The sequence below is a fragment of the Geotrypetes seraphini genome, chromosome 2 (genome assembly GCF_902459505.1).
Source record: "Geotrypetes seraphini chromosome 2, aGeoSer1.1, whole genome shotgun sequence".
NCBI lineage: Eukaryota > Metazoa > Chordata > Amphibia > Gymnophiona > Dermophiidae > Geotrypetes > Geotrypetes seraphini.
The window spans coordinates 96,929,448-96,953,046 of NC_047085.1; the positions used below are offsets into that span (position 1 = coordinate 96,929,448).

Genomic DNA, 23,599 nt, shown 5'->3' on the forward strand with positions numbered 1-23,599 from the left:
GAAATTATTGGTTAAACAATACACTGATCTGGAAAATGAAATTAAATTTCTAGAATCTAAATTAATTAGTAATTGGCAGAAAGATACTTTACAAGAACTCTTAAAAGTAAAAGGGAAATATAATGAGATTTCTTCAAGATTGGCGAGGAAAGATTTATTTTCCCAGCAAACTTTGTATTATGGAAGTTCCAATAAGGCGGGAAGATTACTTGCAAATTATCTTAAAGCAAAAAAAAGAAAAGTAAAAATAATAGCAATTAAAGATAGTAATGGAAATTTGCATACTCAGATTAATGATATTTTAAATCAATTTCTTAATTTTTATAAAGATTTGTATTCTTCTGAGTCTTATGCTGATAAACTTCAAAGTGGTGTGGAATTTTTAAATTTATTAGTGGGTCCAAAACTTCCTGATCATATAAAAAGAAGATTAGATGAGCCTATATCATTAAAAGAAGTAGAAACTGCATTGAAGTCTCTTAGAGTTGGATCCGCTCCAGGTGGGGATGGTTTTACAGTAGAATTTTATAAAACAATTCAAAATGCGTTACTCCCTCATTTATTAAATTTATATCAATATCAACTAAATAAAGGTTGTATTACAGGTACTATGGCAGAATCTTTAACTATTGTTTTACCTAAGCCAAATAGAGATCCTACTTCGGTATCAAACTATAGGCCGATATCTTTAATTAATATAGATGGAAAATTACTGGCTAAAACTTTGGCTATGAGATTGGCTAAGGCTCTCCCTTATATAATTGATGTACATCAAACTGGATTCATTGCGAATAGACATTCTTCTAGTAACACAAGATTGACATTCCACACTTTAAATTTAACTAAAAATATGAATGATCGGCTTTTGCCATATCTTTAGATGCAGAAAAAGCATTTGACAGAGTGGAATGGGATTTCATGTATCAAGCATTGGAATGGTTTGGTATAGGTTCAGGATTTATTCAAATGGTTCAGACTTTGTATAGCTCCCCTATGGCAAGATTATATATCAATAATAAAATGTCAGATCGTTTTCATTTACATAGGGGAGTTAGACAGGGTTGTCCACTATCTCCTTTGCTTTTTGATATAGTATTAGAACCCCTATTATTAGCTATTAATCAAGCAAAGGGGATACAGGGTATTCCTCGTAACGATTGGGAATATATGTTCTCTGCTTATGCAGACGATATTTTATTATATTTGAGAAATCCTGTTTCCTCCATTCCTTGTTTGTTAGACTTGATAGACAAGTTCAGTAAATTTTCAGGATATAAAATAAATTGGAATAAGTCTGAACTTCTTCCACTCCATGTACATTGTTTAAAAAGTATGTTTGAGTCCTTTTCTTTCGTTTGGAAGGATGATGGTTTAAAATATTTAGGAATATGGATTAAAAATACAGTAGATGAGACTGTAAAAGAAAATGAAAAAAGGCTGTTAAAAAAGGTTACGGAATTATGTGAGCATTGGAATCCATTACATTTATCTTGGTGGGGGAGAGTTCAAACGGTTAAAATGATGATTCTACCTGTAGTTTGCTATCAAATGGGTATGATACCAGTATTTTTTCATGGATCTTTTTATAAAAAATTGAACTCGATTATTATAAAATTTATTTGGCTTGGTAAAACTCCTAGAATTTCTATAGCATCTTTACAAAGACCAATTAAGGAGGGTGGGGTAAATTTTCCAAACTTTTATAAGTACCATCAAGCCTATATTTTACGTCAAGGTATGTATTGGGTCCTCCCGGATCTCATTGAGTATACTCCTGATTGATTATATTTGGAATGGCGACTCATGTTTCCTTTACATCTTTCTCATGTGCTCAATATCAAGATGCCCAGATTGTACAAAGAAAATAGAATTCTAATGGATACTTGGAAAACATTACGGTTTGTCAGTAATTTAACAGCAATTATTACTATTAATAATTCAACGAATCAATCCATATGGCTAAACTCCAAGATTCAAATTGGCGGTTTTAAGATCGTCTGGAAACATTGGATAATTGCAGGTATCAGAACTTTAAATGATGTAATTACTAATGGTAAGCTGCTGGATTTTACACAATTGCAACATAAATTTGGGCTTCACAAATCGCAATTTTTTCGTTGGTTGCAATTGAAGCAGGCCATTCAGGCAGGGTTCCCTGAATGGAAAAATTTGAATAATCAACCTAGCATAGAATTTTTATGTTTTCAGGCGGACTTTCTGGGACATCAGGCCGCACACTGGTATAAAACTATTAGTGAATTGGTTAAAAAAAAGCCTAAAAATACTCTTAGGGATATTTGGAGCATTGAGATTAAGCATGATATTTCAGCATCTCAATGGCCACAAATTTGGTCTTGGAGAATGAGATGTACAATGTCAGCGTCTATGAAACAAACTTGGTTTTTTTTGTTATATAGAGCTTTTTGGACCCCAGTTAGATTGCAAAAGTTAAATAGTTCTTTGTCTAATAGATGCTGGCATTGTAATCTGGATATAGGGACTTTAGATCATCTTTTGTTCTATTGTCCCCATATCTTAGCCTTTTGGAACTCAATCTGGGATCAAGTAAATTGTTTATTGGAAAATCACGTAGCATTAACTTATGATACTGTACTTTTTGGTATGTCTATGAGAAAAAAGAGTCAGATATCAATGTGTAATAACAAACTTTTATTGATTTTGACCGGAGTAGCCATTCAACATATTACTAATAACTGGAAAGACCATAGTAGGCTCAATTTTAAATTTTGGTGGAATTCAGTTTGCCACATATACAGAATGGAAAGATCAATAGCGGTGCAAAATGGAAATTATAAAAACTTCATTAAAATTTGGGAACCATTAACGTCCTTTTGTCATGATTGATGCCATTTTCCTAATATTTCTGTATTTAATATGTAAGATAAGGGTGGGGTGGGGGGAGGGTTTTTATTTTATGAAAATAAAAATTACTAAAAGGATTTCAGGATGGGAGAGGGAGGGTTATATTTACAACTATAAGTTATAATGATAAGATGTACAAGTGGTTAAATCTATGTTATTGTGTTGCAATTTTTGTACACTTGATGAAAGTTTTAAAATGAATAAAGAATTATAAAAAAAAAGAGAACATAAGAATAGCCTTACTGGATCAGTCCAATGGTCCATATAATCCTGTCTTCATGGAGGCCAATCCAGGCCACAAGTACTTGGCAAAAACCCAAATAGTAGCAGCATTCCATACCATCGATCTAGGGCAGTGGCTTCTCCCATGTCTGTCTCAACAGCAGTTTATGGCCTTTTCCTCCAGGAACTTATCCAAATATATTTTTAAAACATCCATGCCTGATGTAAATTTTTGACCTTTGCAGCTGCTCCTCTAAGGGCCTGCGCGGTAACGTCCCCGAAGCCTTAGAGATTTAAAAGGCTTCGGGGCTGTTGCCGTGTGGCTTTGTGAAACAGGCCCCATAGTTTCTTTTTTATCATTCTCCTCATATTGTTATTGTCTCCTTTTTTTAAGTTAAATGCCATTGTATTGGATTTACTGTGAGCACTTACTCCAGAGATTAAATCAGATCTGATCATATTATGATCACTATTATAAAGTGTCCCCAGCACCATTACCACCTTACCAAATTATGTGCTTCACTGTGGACTAGGTCTAGAATTGCTTTGCCTCTTGTCGGTTCCTGAAGCAGCTGCTTCATAAAGGAATTTTATCTCCCTAGCATACCCTGATGATACATTTACCTAGTCAATATCAGGGTAATTGAAATCGCCCATTATTTTTGTGTTACCCAGATTGTTAGACTCCTTAATTTTTGTTAACATTTCAGCATCTATCTATTTATCCTGGCCAGGTCGATGGTAGTACACTCCTATCACTATCCTTGTCCCTTTTACACATGAAATATCTATCCGGAGGGATTCCAAGGTGTGTTTCGGTTCCTGTAGAATTTTTAGTTTATTCTATTCAGTGCCTTCCTTAACATATATTAGTACAACTCCACTAATTCTATCTGTTCTATTATGTGAGATAATTTGTACCCTGGTATCACAGTGTCCCATTGGTTATCTTCCTTCCTATGAGACGATGGTGCGAAGAAGAAGGCTTCGACTTCGTGCGCAACTGGACGGCGTTCTGGGGAAAAAGCAAGTACTACAGAAGGGACGGACTACACCTCAACAAGGAAGGAGCAAGAGTTTTGGCAGGCAACATGAAGAAGGCAATCGAGAAGGCTTTAAACTGAAAGATAGGGGAAAGCCGACAGTCGACCACCGGTCGATGGTACGGATAGCAGGATGCCCCGACGAAGAAGCCAAGGACAACTACACCTACACAAGAGAAGACGACCTCACAGCCAATAAGGGAGAAAAAGCAGGAAGGGACAACTCAGACACAGGAGGGGACGACCACACAGCAAACAAGGGTGATAACACAGGAGCAGTAAATGATACCGTAATTGAAACTACAGGGACAGCCAAGAGTAGAAGGTCCAAAAAGGTAACACGAAGGGAACTTAGATGTATGTATACGAATGCTAGAAGTCTGGGTAACAAAATGGGGGAACTAGAGACAATAGCAAGACATGACATATTGGATATCATTGGCATAACAGAAACATGGTGGAATGAAGAAAACAAATGGGACACAGTACTACAGGGATACAAACTGTATAGAAGAGATCGAGTAGGGCAGAAAGGTGGAGGTATTGCTCTATATGTTAAAGAGGGAATAGATTCTGTTGAAATGGTTACAACAGAAATGAAAGAGAAGCTTGAGTCACTCTGGATCAAAATTCCTGGTCAATATGGCGCAGATACGAAAATTGGCCTTTACTATCGTCCACCAGGACAGGCGGAGGAAACTGACTCAGAAATGATGGAGGAAATCAAACAAGAATGCAAGACAGGCAATGTAATTATATTGGGAGACTTCAATTTCCCAGGGATAGACTGGAAACTAGCAACCTCCGACTGCGGCAAGGAAGCCAAGTTCCTGGAGGTGCTAGGGGATTGCTTCCTGGAACAAATGGTAAAAAAGCCGACAAGAGGCAACGCCACCTTGGACTTGGTCCTAAATGGCCTCACGGGACCGATAACAGAAGTGGAAGTCATGGTTCCACTGGGAACGAGTGATCACAATGTAATCAACTTTAAACTTGACATCGGGAAAGGGAAACATGCCAAAACCTTAACCACCACCTTGAACTTTAAAAAGGGTAAATACGATAGCATGAGAGCCATGGTAGAAAAACGACTCGAGAAGATGGTGGACAAACTTGAAACGGTTGATCAGGCATGGACCCTACTGAAAAATACTATCACAGAAGCACAAGATCTCTACATTCCGAGGATTTCCAAAGATCAGAGAACAAAGAGCAAAAGAGAACCGGCATGGCTTACCATACAGGTGAAGGAAGCCATAAAAGAAAAGAAGGACTCTTTCAAAAAATGGAAATGCATAAAGACAACCGAAGCCTGGAACAAACATAAAGATGATCAGAAGAAATGTCACAAGGCGGTGAGGGATGCAAAACAGGAATATGAGGAAAAAATAGCCCAGGAGGCCAAAAACTTCAAGCCCTTCTTTAGATACGTGAAAGGGAAAAAACCTGCAAAAGAGGCAGTGGGACCCCTGGACGACCAGGGAAGAAAAGGGTACATCAAGGAAGATAAACAAATCGCAGACAAACTAAATTCCTTCTTTGCGTCCGTCTTTACGAAGGAGGACACCTCAACAATACCTGAAGCGGAGAAAGTGTTTGCAGGAGAAATAGCAGACAGCCTCACCACAGTTGAAGTGGACTTAGACCAGATATACTATCAGATCGACAAACTTAAAAGTGACAAATCCCCTGGACCGGATGGGATTCATCCGAGAGTCTTAAAGGAATTGAAGGTTGAAATCGGAGAGTTATTGCAAAAACTTGCAAACCTGACAATCAGAACTGGACAGATACCGGACGACTGGAGGATAGCGAACGTCACCCCAATTTTCAAAAAAGGATCGAGAGGGGAACCGGGCAACTATAGACCTGTGAGTCTTACGTCTGTCCCTGGCAAGATGGTTGAAGCACTGATCAAGGATAGCATAGTCCGGCACTTGGACGCACATGACTTGATGAAACCCAGTCAACATGGATTCAGGAAAGGGAAATCATGTTTGACGAATTTACTCCAATTTTTTGAGACCGTGAACGAGCAAATTGATAGTGGGAAGCCGGTGGACATAATATACTTGGACTTCCAGAAAGCGTTCGACAAAGTTCCACACGAAAGACTTCTCAGGAAACTACAAAGCCATGGCATAGAGGGGGATATACAAAGGTGGATAGGCAAATGGCTGGAAAACCGAAAGCAGAGAGTGGGCATAAATGGGAAGTTCTCCGACTGGGAGAAAGTGACTAGTGGTGTACCCCAGGGCTCGGTACTTGGGCCGATCCTTTTTAATATTTATATCAATGACCTGGAGGAAGGAACATCCAGTGAGATCATCAAGTTTGCAGACGATACAAAACTATGCCGGGCGATCAGATCGCAGGATGATAGAGAGAAACTCCAGAGCGACTTGTGTCGGTTAGAAACATGGGCGGAGAAATGGCAGATGAAGTTCAATGTGGAGAAATGCAAGGTAATGCATTTAGGCAATAAAAATAAGGAATACGAGTATACAATGTCAGGTGCAACTCTGGGGAAGAGTGAACAAGAAAAGGACCTGGGTGTACTGATAGATAGGACCCTGAAGCCGTCGGCACAATGCGCGGCAGCGGCAAAGAAGGCAAATAGAATGTTGGGCATGATAAAGAAAGGAATCTCGAGTAGATCGGAGAAAGTTATAATGCCGCTTTATAGGGCAATGGTCAGACCACACTTGGAATACTGCGTCCAACATTGGTCTCCCTACCTAAAGAAGGATATAAAACTGCTGGAGAGGGTGCAGAGACGAGCAACAAAACTGGTGAAGGGTATGGAGAAACTGGAATACGAGGACAGACTTATAACACTAGGATTGTTCTCCCTTGAGAAAAGGAGACTGCGTGGGGATATGATCGAGACCTTCAAAATACTGAAAGGAATCGACAAAATAGAGCAGAGAAGATTATTTACATTGTCCAATTTGACACGGACTAGAGGACATGTAATGAAGCTAAGGGGGGACAGGTTCAGGACTAATGTCAGGAAGTTCTGCTTCACTCAGAGAGTGGTTGACACCTGGAATGCCCTCCCAGAAGAGATTATGACGGAATCGACCGTCCTAGGCTTCAAGAGCAAACTAGATGCATATCTCCTTAAGAGAGGCATATAAGGATATGGTGGACTATAAATTAAGCCAGGTGTACACCTGGCAGGGCCTCCGCATGTGCGGATCGCCGGACTTGATGGACCGAAGGTCTGATCCGGAGAAGGCAGTTCTTATGTTCTTATGTTCTTAAGTTCCTTATATACCACCCTGTACATAGCTGTATTAACTGTACTTTATAATGATAACTATAGCAATTTTAAAATTGCCCCTTTTAACGCTAGCCTATGAACTGTAACAGAGACTTTATATGCTAAGAAAAAAATCCCATCCCTTATACTTCCTTGCTAGTACTTAAAATAAAGTACCTAAGATTACCTATTTAACTTTATCTCCCTTTCCTCAAATTTGCAATGATTTTCCAGCATAATCTTAGCAATGAAGATCTCTTCGTCTCTGGAAGTCCTCTCACAGCACCTCTCCAGGATATTTTGTAATTCTGCTATAACCTAAATATTAAGGCATGTACAAATATGAAAAATGTTATATATATTTCTGGTATCTTTTATTTTTTTCCTAGGTGGATTGTAGATATGGAAGGAGCTACTGGCACATTATATGAAGGGGAAAAGTTTCAGCTTTTATTTAAGTTCAGTGGACGATATCCTTTTGACTCTCCTCAGGTAAGTATTTCTGGTAGCTTTTTGTTTATTCATTGGTTTCAGTACAATATGTTCATTCCAGTAGAACCAATACTACATCACATGTGGTTTTAATTTAACTGGGACAACTCACCTTCTTCCTCCCCTCTGTGTACATTTGCAAATGTCTAACTGTAAAACAAATTTGGCTTCATAAAGCAGCTACATTATAACCAAATTATTTTTCAACATGTACACTTGTCTTTGGCATAATTTAACTCTAAATCCTTCATTCTAATACCAAGATAGGCCACCCCAGACAGAACTACTTAGGAAATGTTCCTATGGTTTTTCAAAAATAATAATGCTGCTTACAGTTTGTAAATGGACCTTTTTGAATGGGTGAACTTAAGGAGTCTCTACCATTGAAATTTAAATCTGTTGCTGCTACTTTGTTTTTCCAGTCTTGATGTATTTCAGCCCTACTTTGTACAGTAGAACAATAGGACCTGCTTTGTAACTTTGGAAGTTCATTTAAGTGTGAAAGATATCCAGGGAGTGTATGTATATTAGTAGTGCTCTGTGCATTATATTAAGCCTTATTATCTAATTTCACTGCAAATTACAGATTTCTCCAAGGACAAACAAGTAGTCTCCTATATTGCTTATACACCCCAAGGGGATCTTAAGTGTTTTACATTGAATGGTGGTCAAATACTCTATAATTGTAAATCCCAGCTCCAGTGCAATTTTTTAAAATCATTTCAGTATTATGATAAAATCATCCAACTATGTTTATATAAAATTTCATTTATTTCTATTATTATGATTACCATGGATGACCACATCACTGGTGCCCATGTGTGGAAAACTCTTCCAGCTTACCAGTAATTAAAAGCTTTTGATTTATCATACCACACATAAATGTCACTTCCCACCTCAGTCTTCATCTTTCTTCAGAATCAGTTGGTTGCACATCTCTGGAGCTCACATCAAGTTTTTTTTTCACTTTTATAAATTATTCATTTAGTTTTTGGTCTTTTTTTTGTTGTTGTTTAGTTCTGTTACTGTTGTGCAGTGTTGATTTCCCAATAGCATCTTTAGGTTAGGCTTTTGAATGTTTGTTTTTATTGTTCCCATAACAGCCTGGTAAAAGCTGGGATCTTTCAAAAATAGTCATTTGATTTTACTGTGGCTATTTTTTTGGACAACATGTGCCAGAAAGAAACCCCAGCAATTTAAGAAGTGCACCTCTTGCAGCAGGACTGTATCCATTACTGATTGTTATAATTGGTGCCTGGGGCCTGATCATGGTCCCTCTTACTGTAAATTATGTTGACAGATGTCCAACAGAGTGGCTTAGTTATAAAAAGCAGTACAAACACATTTTGATGGCAGTAAGACTGGTCCATCAAACATTGGCATTGGTTTCTAAGGGTCCTAGAGCTCTACCAAATACTTGGGGATGTATCAACATCAAGAGTGTTGTGATCATCATCCTAGACACTAGCATTGATAGATGGGGTTGGTTTTTTTTTTTTTTAAGTTTTAGTAATACTTAATTTCTAATATGTCCCTTCCGGATTCTATATGCAAGGTGTCCAATTCATTCCTGCGATCTGAGACTTGCAGAAATCCATCCACACTTTTTTCTCACCATGTGCTTCACCTATTACTGAGAGAGACAGAGCACCCTGCAGTTCATTTTCTGCAAGCAATCCATACAATAGTCTTTTTGATCTGCTCTGTATCTTTTTCTTTTTTTTTTTTTCTTTTTTTAATTAAAAGTTCATTTTCGGTGACTTGGGTATTGTGAGACCCCTTGTGGTAGTCTTCTGCCAGGGGAAAGGAGGTCCACAGAGCCAGACTGTTGCTTCACAGAGAAACTTCGGTGCACCTGTGGAGCCAGTCAGCTGTATGCCACCTTGTGTGACCTCGAGTCTGTTCCCCTGGGAGCCAACTTGCTTCCTGACCTTGTCAGAGGTTTAAGTGCAGGCTGGGTGAGTCTTGAGTAATAGTTCTTCAGGGCGCAGGCTGTGTTTCCTGTCCCCACTCGAGTGGAGAGGTTCCAAGAGGGTGAAGCTTTCCTGAAGCAGAAAATTATTTCCTCCATTTAGCTGTAGTAAAAAGAGTTGACAGGCAAGGCACTTAAGTGGCTGTGAGTACACCTCCATTATTTCCTATGGGAGCTTTGGGGTGGTCTGTAAAATGTGTTTTTGAAGGTTTCTGAGGGTAGGATTCAGATCTTCCACCTCCTCAAACCCCAAATTACTATTTATCCTTGAAAATTTGATTATTTTTGCCATTTTTGATGCAAATTCGTTGGTGGCAGCCATCTTTGATTTTTACTGATCTTTTTTTTTAAGCTTAAATTCTGCCTCAGAACCCCTAGATTTTGCTTAAAGTTGTTAGGGATGGACTCCTCAGTCCCTAATCTGTCGACCACATGTTTGGATTACAAAGGCTTGCCAGCTGAGAAGCGTGTGTATGCTGCTGCCTACTGGGGGAGGAGTGGGAGCTTCGGGCCTTGCCTCCTTCAGTTCCTCAATGGCTGAGGAGTTGGCATGGGAAGAAAATCTCGCCCGATATCTGTTTTGAATGATGGCAGCAAGTGCCTACACATCAAGTGAGGGGACTCCTGGAAAGCACCAACTACTCAGCGAGGTCCAGCCGCTGCCCCAGATTATGCATTTTCTCCTTATTTTGTTTAGCTCTTGTGGAGAGCATATTCCATGGACTTAGCTCTGTTGACATGGCAGGTGAGCACGTCTCCTTCAAGCCAGGTCTCTCCATTGTTGAAAGTCCGTCTGCAGGACTCCTCTATGCCTGCTACCATAAATCTGGATTGCCTTAGTTTACACACGGATACTATGCCTCTCCCGTCTCCTGACACTGCTTCCATTCTGGATGATTCCGATACCCTCGGCGGGTCAATTCAGCAGGATATCTCAGAGAGTCTAGATATGGATGAGGACCCTTCCTTCTGCAGGCTCTTCAAATCTGTATCTGTCCATCATCTCATCACAGAAAAAACTCAGCCATGAAAGAGCTCAGCTTGGAATTTCAACCCTCTATGCTGCAGTATTTGGTCATAAGCTGCTCTAATGCTCTGACCTCCTTTTTTCCGGCACATCCGGAGCTTATGGGCCTGATTGCGGAGCAATGGGATACCCCCGAGAGTTCCTTCTGACTGACCTAAAACTATTTCTAGGCTTTATTCTGTGGCTCCGGAATTTCAGAAGCTTTTTGTGCAGCCAAAGGTGGATTCTGCAGTGGTGCAGATTACCAAGCACACAGCCCTCACTAGCGATGGAGACGTGATGCTTAAAGACTCCCAAGATCACAGAGTGGACATTATTTTGAAAAAGCTTTATGATGTGGCTTCATTGGGTATCAAGGCTGCTGCGGCAGCCTCCTTTGCAGCCCAAGATTGCGTTGGGTGCCTTCTGTGGAGGAGGATGCCTGTCCCAGGCTAGTGATGCAAGGTGTGAATTATGTGGCAGATGCCTTCTATGATCTCATTCGAGTTCTCAGTAAGGTCTTGGCTTGTGCAGTGTCAGTGCATCGGACTCTTTGGATCCATCATTGGGCAGATGATTGTGCTTCTAAGGTGACTCTGAGCAGATTCCCCTTCAAAGGTCAACTATATTTTGGTAAAGGTCTGAAAACAAGTCAGGAGGGAGTTGTAATTCCTTTCTCCTGCAGATTTCATCAGGGTCCCTCAAGCTCTTCATCCCAAAGATATTCCCAAGACCACATTACAATTACAATTCCAGACGTCCACAAGTGTTAGGATCTCATACCTAAATAGTTGCATGACATCAGAAGTCTGGCGGGGCTCCTTCAGATTAGGGGCTGGCTCTCTGTTTTACCAAGAGTGGGCTCGAATATCCTCAGATCAATAGGTGCTGGACATCATTCGTAAGGAGCACAAGATAGACTTATTTTGCCTTTCTCTGGATTTGTTTCTCGACTCCCCAGCAAGTCAGCTGGAGAAGGGATCAAAGGTTTGTACTACCCTGCAGTTTCTCTTGGACATCCAAGCAGTAAAGCCCATTCTGGAAAAAGAATCTGGCTTAGGCTTAGTTCATTGTGCCAAAGAAAGGATCAGATGACTGGAATCCCATTTTGGATCTAAATTTGGTCAATTGCTTCTTATGGATTCCGCACTTTCGGATGGAAATGGTGTTTATAGTCATAGCTGCCGTTTCTCTGAGGGAGTTTCTGGCATCCTTGGATCTCACAGAAGCTTACCTCCATATTCCATCATGGTAGTGGTGGCGTCCTTCCTCCACAGGATGGGTGTGTAGGTCCATCCATATCTGTATTACTGGTTGATCCAGGCTCCATTTCAACAGGCGTATGAGCGAGCGATGGAGATGATGGTGTCTCTGCTGTAGTGCTTGGGCTGGATTGTCATCTTCAAGAAGTCAGTTGACACTGTTGCAGACTTTGGAAAATTTGGGTGTTCCGTTTGATACGCTACAGGGATGCGTTTTTCTTCCAGAGCCACGCAGACAGAAGCTTCAAAAACAGATCATGGATCTCCTGGTGCTCCAAGTTCTTACGGTCTGGCATTATTTGTAGGCATTGGGGTCCATGGCAGCCCCCATGGAGGCAGTGTCGTGGGCTAGAGCGCACATGTGTCCTCTGCAGGAGTCGCTCCTCTCTTGGTGGTCCCTGCAACATCATCCCTTCAGATGCCGCTCCCCTGGACAGAGCCAACTTGCAGCAATCTGTGCTGGTGTATTTAGGGGGAGGCTCTCAAGCAGGGCAAGCCTTTTCAGATCATGGAGTGGTTCACTCACATGACAGATGTCAGCTTAGTTGGCTGGGGTGCTCATTTGTGGGGAATCACTCCATTCAGGGGCCGTGGACTCCATCTCAGAAGTGTTGGTTGATCAGTCGCCTGGAGCTTTGGGCTATACGTCTGGCGTTAGACTCTGCAGAGCACTCTGGAAGGGCTAGCAGTGCTAGTATTTTCAGACAACGCTACAGCGGTGGCATATGTGAGTCTACAAGGGGGCACAAGAAGCGCTTCCTTGGCCTGGAAGCTCGAATCTTGTTCTGATGGGCAGAGGTGCATCTCCTGGCTCTCTCTCCGGCTCACGTAGCCATGGTCAAAAGCAAGTGGACTTCCTCAGTCAACAGATCTTGGATCCGGGAGAATGGTCTCTCTCTCATAGAGCATTCCATCTTATAGTACGACGCTGGGGTGAACCACAGGGTGGCAAGTCAAATGCGCGCAAGACAAAAGCATGAGGACAAATGCGCGAAGACAAATGAGTGCAAGACATTTGAGTGCAATGATAATTGTGCGCAAGACAATTGAGCGCAATGATAAATGTGCGCGAGACAATTGAGCGCAACGATAATTGAGCGCCAAGACATTTGAGCAGAAGGACAAATCAGTGCAACGACAATCATGTGCACGTTCACGCTACTATGGTTTCATTAGCTCCTTTATTAGGTGCTCAGAACAGCCCGCCTTCATTTCGCTAGCCTCTTTGTGATTCATATTAGCTCCTTTTTTACGTGCTTGGAACAGCCCGCCCTCCTTTGTGATTGGTTACGTTTGCTCCTTTTATACTTGCTCAGAACAGTCCACCTTCCTTTCGCTGCCTGACTGTGTCCGTTATAGGTCTGGTCTAGAACTTGCTCTATAACAAGTATTTCTGTTGCGCGGATTTCATCGCCTTTGGTGAGAGCGACACTACTTCCAAATTCAGATTTTACTCACCTTTGGTGAGAGCGACACTACTTCCAACTTTCTTCATTTGTCCGCGCGCTTATGTCTTGGCCCAGTTATCTTGCGCTCACTTGTCTTTACGCTCACTTGTCTGCTCCCATTTGTCCGCACGCTTATGTCTTTTGGGACCTAGGTATTGAGGGCAGCTCGGTGTTGAGGGCAGGAAAAATGCTTGAGTACCTGAATAAACTCATTTAAACCGTTCTGAGCTCTTCTAAGAGAATGGCATAGAAAATTTAAGAAATAAGAATAAGAGTCTGTCCCTCCCTAAATGATGCCATTGCTTTAGTACGACATCTTGCATATAGAATCCGGAAGGGACGTACCAGAATGGAAAATTAGGTTCTTACCTTCGATAATCTTTCTGGTAGTCCCTGGAGGATTCTATATGACCTGCCCTCTTAGTATAGGCTTAGTTTTTAATGAATTGCCTGCCTTTGTCTGCCTCGTTTTTTTTTCTCCTTACAGGCCAAAGTATCTTCCAGCCAGCAGAGGCCCTGTGGAGGAATTTCACTCTTATATGAGTACAATTGTTACCAATGGCAGATTTCCAGTGAGTGCTCGTTGCACCAGCAGGTTAGTTTTACATTGTTCCTAACAGTTCTCTGTGTTGCCTGTTGTTTGTTTGTTGATTATGTGGTTATGTCTTGCAGAGCAGTACAGAACAGACTATTCTTGTGTTTTGGGAACTTTCCCCATGCCGCATCATTTGTTGTTGCCTTGTTCCAGTGTGGTTGTTTGGATTTTTGATGTAACTTCAGGGGCCTCTGTCTTTCTCTCAGTAGTAGGAGGAGGAGCACATTGTGAGAAAAGTATGGATTTCTGCAAGTCCCGGATCACAGGAATGGATTGGACACCTTGCATATAGAATCCTCCAGGAACTGCCAAAAATATTTTCAAAGGGAAGAACCTAATCTTCCAATATTGCCCATCAATTAATTCTCCTGTGCGGTTTACAATTCAAATGTGGAAAGAGAGAAATAGTTATTTACAATTTTCAGTATAAGGGAGCGGAAGAGAGTATTGAATATCTTATTAAGAAAGCATAAGAGAATGAATAGAGTTGACTGGGCTAGTCACTGTCAAGCACAAAGGCATAAGGTTATAAGCTGTAAGCATTTTGGAATAAATGAGTTTTCAAGCCAGTCTTGAATTTCACTAGACTAATTTCAAACTGGAGATCATTTGGAAAGATTACATAGTGTGAGACCCAAAACAGTGAAAATACAGGTTCATTTTAAAGCATGGCAAATGATATGAAGGGAGGGAACAGCAAAATTGTTAGCTTGGGAGGATCATAGTGTTCATAATGGAAAGTAAGGAGTAAGCATACTGGAGAGGTATTGAGGAATTCTTGAGTAATGGATCTTGTGAATCAACGTGAATAGTTTGTGTAATTTGAAAGGAAATAGGCAACCAGTGTTCTTGTCTCATGAGGGGTGTGACATGGTCGAATCTTGATGAACTTGTGATTGGGCAAACAGCTAAGTGTTAGACAATCTGTAACCAATGAATATCTTGAGCAGGAATGCTATGAAAGAGAAAACTACAATAATATAATAATATAGAGACCATAAGGACTTGTCATCCTCCAAATCCTGACAAAAGAAAAGGAAGAATTTGACAGTGAGGGTATCTAATGCCGTGTTAGGTAGAGGCTATGGCTCATGGACATTGTCTACCAAGGTTCTGGTACCTATGAAGTGCTCTGGACATGAGGATCACTCATCCTCCCCAGTATCTGAGGAGGAGCAACAGTATCCAGAGACTACAGAATTAGCATCCTATACTCAAGTGATTCAAATCGATATGGCTACCCTTGCTGTACTCTCTACTCTTTTGTTGATGGCAGTCTTCAATAAGGATTCAGTGTCCTTGGGGCTTACCTCCACACCCTGGTCCCCGCTATATATTTTCTGGTTGGTCTCCGAGGTTTGGGGAACTCCCTTTGCCAACAGAGCCTCTTCCTGATTGGTTTCTACCCTTGGCTGAACTTTCCCAGTTCTAGTTTGCTAAGACTTTGCTGAAGGCAGTGTTGAGCTTTCACTACCCTGCCTTCTTGCTCTTCCTTGCTTAGAATAGAGAGTTACACAGGGACAGAAATCAATCCCATCTCTATCCATCCCCAATGGAATCCAACCTGTCTCAGTCCATCCCTGGCAAGATCCATTCCATCCTTGCAAGTAATCTCTTTCATCTTTGCCAGTCCTTATAAACTTCAGAAGTAATTTCATTTATTTATGCTACTTAACATAGTAACATAGTAGATGACGACAGATAAAGACCCGAATGGTCCATCCAGTCTGCCCAACCTGATTCAATTTAAATTTTTTTATTTTTTCTTCTTAGCTTTACCCAGTACTGTGCTTGGGTTCCATCTGCCGAAATCTCTGTTAAGACTTACTCCAGCCCATCTACACCCTCCCAGCCATTGAAGCCCTCCCCAACCCATCCTCCACCAAACGCCCATATACAGACACAGACCGTGCAAGTCTGCCCAGTACTGGCCTTAGTTAAATATTTAATCTTATTTTCTGATTCTAGATCCTTTGTGTTCATCCTACGCTTCTTTGAACTCAGTCACAGTTTTACTCTCCACCACCTCTCTCGGGAGCGCATTCCAGGCATCCACCACCCTCTCCGTAAAGTAGAACTTCCTAACATTGCCCTTGAATCTACCACCCCTCAACCTCAAATTATGTCCTCTGGTTTTACCATTTTCCTTTCTCTGAAAAAGATTTTGTTCTACGTTAATACCCTTCAAGTATTTGAACATCTGAATCATATCTCCCCTGTCTCTCCTTTCCTCTAGGGTATACACATTCAGGGCTTCCAGTCTCTCCTCATACATCTTCTGGCGCAAGCCTCCTATCATTTTCGTCGCCCTCCTCTGGACTGCCTCAAGTCTTCTTACGTCCTTCGCCAGATACGGTCTCCAAAATTGAACACAATACTCCAAGTGGGGCCTTACCAATGGCCTGTACAGGGGCATCAACACCTTCTTCCTTCTACTGACTACGCCTCTCTTTATACAGCCCAGCATCCTTCTGGCAGCAGCCACTGCCTTGTCACACTGTTTTTTCGCCTTTAGATCTTCGGACACTATCACCCCAAGGTCCCTCTCCCCATCCGTGCATATCAGCTTCTCTCCTCCCAGCATATACGGTTCCTTCCTATTATTAATTCCCAAATGCATTACTCTGCATTTCTTTGCATTGAATTTTAGTTGCCAGGCATTAGACCATTCCTCTAACTTTTGCAGATCCTTTTTCATATTTTCCACTCCCTCTTCGGTGTCAACTCTGTTACAAATCTTGGTATCATCTGCAAAAAGGCACACTTTTCTTTCTAACCCTTCAGCAATGTCACTCACAAACATATTGAACAGGATTGACCCCAGCACTGATCCCTGAGGGACTCCACTACTCACCTTTCCTTCCTTCGAGCGACTTCCATTAACCACCACCCTCTGGCGTCTGTCCGACAGCCAGTTTCTGACCCAGTTCACCACTTTGGGTCCTAACTTCATCCCTTCAAGTTTGTTCAACAGCCTCCTATGAGGAACTGTATCAAAGGCTTTGCTGAAATCCAAGTAAATTACATCTAGCATATGTCCTCGATCCAGCTCTCTGGTCACCCAATCAAAAAATTCAATCAGGTTCATTTGGCACGATTTACCTTTTGTAAAGCCATGTTGCCTCGGATCCTGTAACCCATTAGATTCAAGGAAGTACACTATCCTTTCTTTCAGCAAAACTTCCATTATTTTTCCAACACCGACTAGTCTGCCTGCTTCACAGGGCTTTAAACTAGGTAAGTCGGGGGAGGATACCCATTCACATATTAGTGCAGAAAGGAATTATCCTGATTAGGTGAGTTGAAACTCCACTTCCATGTCCAAGGTAAGTACCCACATTACAAACAGTTCTTTAGGAGTCACACTGACTCGAGTAGGATACGCCTCACAGGGACTTAGCAAACACAAGATATGGAGGGCCATGTATGTCAATGCACACAGTTTAGGTAACAAAATTCTAGAATTAGAGGCTGAAATAAGGAATGCCGACCTAGATGTGGTGGCAATATCTGAAACTTGGTTCACGGACTCACATGGGTGGGATATGGCTATACCGGGCTACAATCTACTTCGTCAGGACAGAGAGGGGGGGTAGCTCTATACATTAAAGAGGACATCAAAACCACCAGGATCACAGATGTCAAATACACCGGGGAGTCCCTCTGGGTAAACCTGGCAAGAGGCAGAGAAAAATGCCTGTATCTAGGTATGTTATACAGACTCCCAAGACAACTGGAAGACATGGACGCAGAATTAATTGAAGACATAGAGAATATCACTCTACGAGGATAAGCTGTACTGCTAGGGGACTTCAATATGCCTGATGCAGACTGGAACTCATTTTCAGCGACAACCAGCGGTAGCAGGAGGCTCTTAACCTCCATAAAGGGAGCACGTCTCAAACAAATGGTAACAGAGCCCACTAGGGCCCAGGCGATCCTCGACCTGGTACTCACCAACGGGGAAAGCGTCTCAGAGGTCTCAGTAGGAGATACGCTAGCCTCCAGCGACCACAACATAGTATGGTTCAACCTTAGGAAAGGCTTCCCTAGATCAAACACGAAAACAAAGGTACTCAATTTCCGGGGCACAGACTTCGCACGCATGGGAGATTTCGTCCATCGGACACTGCAGGACCAAGCGGAGACCGATGATGTAGAAGCTAAGTGGTTAACACTGAAATCAATCATACATGAAGCAACTAGCAGCTTCATAAAATCAGTAAATAAATGACAAAGAAACAATAAACCCCGATGGTTCACCACAGAGATCTCGCACCTCATTAAGGAGAAGAAAAAAGTGTTTCTCTCCTACAAGCGCACGGAGAAAAGAGAGGCAAAGGTAGCATATAGGACCAGGTCTACAGCGGTCAAAATGGCAGTTAGGGAGGCAAAACTTCGAGTGGAAGAAATTCTGGCAAAAAACATTAAAAAGGGGGACAAATCCTTCTTCAGGTATATTAGTGACAGAAAAAGGAAAACAGGCGGGATAGTACGCCTTAGAAGACCGGACGGAAGTTACGTGGAAGCAGATTCCGATAAAGCCGAACTACTGAATGAATACTTCTGCTCAGTCTTCACCTGTGAGGCACCAGGACACGGTCCGCAGTTGAAGGCAACACAAAGCACAGAAGACCCGTTTCAGAATTTTGAGTTCACACCAGGTGAAGTTTACAGTGAACTGGCAAGACTCAAGGTTAACAAAGCCATGGGACCAGACAATTTGCACCCAAGAGTGCTCAGAGAATTGAGCGATGTCCTGGCAAAACCGTTGGCTGAGCTATTCAATCTCTCCCTAAGTAAGGGGAAAGTTCCCCTGGACTGGAAATTAGCTAATGTCGTTCCTCTGCATAAAAAGGGTAACAGGGCAGAGGCTGCGAATTATAAACCGGTGAATCTCACATCAATAGTGTGCAAACTCATGGAAACACTAATTAAAAGCAAATTGGACACGATCTTGAATGAAGGGAATCTTCGGGATCCCAGTCAGCATGGATTCACCAAGGGTAGGTCCTGCCAATCCAATCTCATCAGCTTCTTTGACTGGGTAACAAGAAAGTTGGACTTGGGCGAGTCTTTGGACGTCGTGTACCTGGACTTCAGTAAAGCTTTTGACAGTGCCCCACACCGCAGGCTCCTAAGCAAGATGGCATCGAATGGATCAATCATTCGGGTGGCCACGTCGTATAGAGTTACACAGTTTTGAGGGATTGTGCCCTGAGGAAACCCGGATAGGGTGAAACATGTTGGCAGTACTCTGTCCCTCTTGGCTGAACCACCCAAGATAAGTGTAACAAATTTTACTAACTATTTATTGAATGAACACACAAGCAAACTATAGCATTGCACAAAAAAATCTCTAAAAATTAATGACCCGATGATGATAGGGGGCGTAAAGCCAGTTGTTATGAGATATTATTGAGCATCTGGTGGCACCTCTGAGGGCCTGAAGGTTCTGGTTATTGAGCAGTTCTAACTGAAGTGAGGCTCACTGGCCTGTAGTTTCCTGCTTCATCCCTGTGACCACTTTTATGAATAGGGACCACATCCGCTCTCCTCCAATCCCCATGAATCACTCCCGTCTCCAGAGATTTGTTGAATAGGACTCGCCAAAACCTCTCTGAGCTCCCTTAGTATCCTGGGATGGATCCCATCTGGTCCCATCGCTTTGTCCACCTTCAGTTTTTCAAGTTGCTCATAAACACCCTCCTCCGTGAACGGCGCAGAATCTACTCCATTTTCTCGTGTAACTTTGCTAGACAATCTCGGTCCTTCTCCAGGATTTTCTTCTGTGAACACAGAACAGAAGTATTTGTTTAGCACATTCGCTTTCTCCTCATCACTTTCCACATATTGGTTCCCAGCATCTTTTAGCCTAGCAATTCCATTTTTCATCTTCCTCCTTTCACTAATATATCTGAAAAAATTTTTGTCTCCCTTTTTTACATTTTTAGCCATTTGTTCTTCCGCCTGGTTGGCTTCTTTCAGTTTCACCCTGTAGTCCTTTCTGCTCTCCTCTTGGTTTTTTTTATATTTCATGAACGACAACTCTTTCGCCTTTATTTTCTCAGCCACTAGGTTGGAGAACCATATCGGCTTCCTTTTTCTCTTGTTTTTATTGATTTTCTTCACATAAAGGTCCGTAGCCATTTTTATCGCTCCTTTCAGCTTAGACCACTCTCTTTCCACTTCTCTTATGTCCTCCCACCTTAACAACTCTTTCTTCAGGTACTCTCCCATAGCATTAAAGTCCGTACGTTTGAAATCTAGGACTTTAAGTATCGTGCGGCCGCTCTCCACTTTAGCCGATACCGAAGTACATTAGAAGCTCTGGTAGAATCTCATTTACAAATGAGCAAAGACACTTTATTAATTTGGAAATACTAATTGGGAAGAATATATACTTTGTATATGGGTCTTGGCCAGAGCCTCTAATGTAAATATAAAATATAAATACTCTAGTTGATGAGAATTCTCAAGCTCTGTCAGCTGAAGGTGGCCAAAACTCCCTTTTACCAAGCTTGGCAGGCAGCAGCAGTGTCCCTAAGTCATAGGTGCTGTTATCTCTGTGGCTCAAAGATGCTGCCAGCAATTGCCGTGCTTGGTAGAAGGGAGTTCCCACTACCTTTTTGGAGTTGGTCTTCTGCTGGTGGTGTTTGGGGATCCCCATCAACTACAGCAAGGGTCAGGGCCAGTGTTGGACATGATGGTGCCCAGAGCAGAGAATAAGAGTGTCTCCCCTGATCAACTTTTCTCCAAGCTACCATTACTATCATACTGATACTCTCACCAAATACAGAACAAGGGGTCACAAATTAAAGACAAAAATAAGTAGACAGAAATTGAGCTGGGAACCCCAAAAAGTCTAACAAGATGGCGGCCAGTTAGGTCATCAACTGTGCTGTCTCCTTCATCCTGCTTTTTGTTTTTGTTTTCTTTTGCCTTGTTTGGTTTTCTTTTGATTTTCTATTTTACTGGTTTTGTTTTTGGTCTTTGTTTCTTTGATCTGGGACCTCCATTCTTGTTTTTTATGTTTGTTTTTAAATTCACTTCACTGACTCTCAAGTTTGACTGTTAGCTCTGGTCCAACAGTCGAGGGGCCTCTTACCTGCTGCTCGACTGGTTCCATGGTGGCGGTTGAGAGATGCTGCACTGGGCCCTCATCCTTCGTCGAGGGTGGAAGGGGTCTTGTAAACACTTCCGTGCCGACAGCCGCGTACTTTCTCTGCCTTTGAAGTCGGACCAGTGGGGAGGTAGATGGCACATCAGAGTGAGCTCAGAGGCGGTGCTTCTGAGGAGAGGACAGCCCCGGAAGGATCCCAACGTGTGCAGCCAAAGGAGCAGTCGTACTGCCTGGGAACTGGCCTGTTTATTGGAAGGACCCCGAGATCTTTGGGAGCAGCTGTCGGGTCTGATGATGGTGGCGGTTGGCTGTTTGATGCAGCTGATGCACTGAGATGATAGTGGTGGTTGTCCGTCTGATGCAGAGTACATCTGATCAAAATGACATGCCTACATTTTAGCACTGCCTTGACTCTGATCCAAATGACTAGCCTGCATTTTGGCACTCAAGATTACATTCTGGGAAACCTCATGGCTGAAATATTGTGTGGTGGCTGGGCTTCATACTTCAGGGCTCAATGAGCATACCAGCTTTCACTCCTTGGCATGTCGTTTTTACGAACTTCTAACATCAGATCCTATGGTCTGACTGGAATTTATTTTATATATTTTATTTTATTTTTAAATTTAATTTATTCACTGAATACTTGTTGGGTTGTACATATCTTGTCTCTATCTCTATCTTTATCTTTTCTATCTGAATATGTTTAATGGATTTCCTTTCAGTATTTCATTGTTACATAATAAACCACTTAGGTCCGGCAGTGATTTTGACGGTGGACTTCAATATCAGCTGTGACCTACCTCCTCCTTTCCATCTGCATTCTACTCTGTCTTGCTTGGACTGCTTTGGGTCTTTGAGGTTTTGATTTATTTTTGTGTTGTTCTTTTTTATTATTTGAATTGTTATATCTTTATACTATTTAATAATTGTTTTCTCAGGTACTTTAGCTAGATTGTGAGCCTTCAGGACAGTTAGGGAATTTCCAAGTACCTATCTTTATTTATTTCTATTTTATTGTAATCCGTTCTGGGCTTCGGGGAGGGCGGGCTATAAAAATGAACAAATAAATAAATAAACTCAGCAAGTACTTCAACACTGGAGAAATAAAAACAGAAATGTATTTCCTTTTCCATTGAACATAATACAAAGATATCTTATATATATATATATATATATATATATATATATATATATATATATATATATATATATATATATATATATACATTTCCCAAAGCTAACATATTTCAGATTCAAAATAAAATGGGGGGTTTCTTTTGTCTGGAGATGTATTTTTTTCTTCAAGTTGGTCACTGTTTTTCTTTTTTTGCTTTCCTATCTTCTGCAAATTATCTTTCAAATGGTTGCTTTCCATTTGTCTTTTCTCCCCTCTTCTGTCTTGTTTCATTCTCAATACAGCTACCTCTGACATATTAATCTTTCCATTAGCTCTTTTCTTTCCATTAGCTCTTTTCTACCTCAATCCACTCAAATTTCACCCTCTTTCTCCCTTCTCATCTTTACTTTTCAGCTTCCTAACAACTTTCCATCTTATTCTTGCACCCATTCTTCCATTCCTTTCCATCTTTAGTCTATTATTACCATATTTTTACCCACTGTAATCACTATCCTCTGCTCATTCATTTCCTTGTCAACCTCCTGCCCCACAACATCTTGCCTCTCTTCTCTCACGTAGTGACACCATTCTCAGCTTCTCCCTCCCTTCACCCTTCCTGCCCAATATCTACTCTCTCTTTCTCCCCTCCCCACCCTCGAAGCCTGAAATCTCCCTATCCTACTCCATCCCTTCCCCCACCAGCATCCTCCTGTCATATCTGTACCAATGTTCCCTCTCCACTATCACATCCAACATTTTCTTCCTCTCATCTCTCTACCCCATATAACTCTACTTCACTCCTCTCCACCACCATGTCCAACAATTCTCCCTTTCTCTTCCTTCCCTTACCTGTAGAATCTCTCTTTTCCTTCCTCCTTCCTTCCCTCCCATCCTCCATCTTATGTCTCAAGTTTGTGCACCCCTTTCCCTCACTCCCTGCATCCTTTGTCACAAGTTCACACACCCCATCCCAAGGGATTACACCTGCCTCCAGGCCTGGCTTCAAGACATCAAAGTACCTCCACTTTTGTTCATCGGTGAGCTCTTTTGGGACCATTTTTGCACACAGCTTTCTCATGCCAAGATTTTCAGTTAAGATTTTCCTAATTTTTTTCTCTATCAATGTTTACTCGGTCTGCTATGCTTCTCAAAGTCAGCCAACGATTTT

The 23,599-nt window shown here is 41.7% G+C and overlaps 1 protein-coding gene across 5 annotated transcripts in view; it reads left to right on the forward strand.

The window, feature by feature from the left end:
* Positions 1-23,599, forward strand: part of UBE2W (ubiquitin conjugating enzyme E2 W) — a 166,010-nt gene that overhangs the window by 75,283 nt on the left and 67,128 nt on the right. For 4 of the 5 annotated variants that reach the window (XM_033933316.1, XM_033933315.1, XM_033933313.1 and 1 more), the window contains 2 exons: positions 7,803-7,905; positions 14,081-14,188. In XM_033933316.1, coding sequence (XP_033789207.1) covers positions 7,803-7,905; positions 14,081-14,188 — 211 coding nt within the window. The remainder of the gene's footprint in view (positions 1-7,802; positions 7,906-14,080; positions 14,189-23,599) is intronic. The other variant, XM_033933314.1, reaches the window with a different exon arrangement.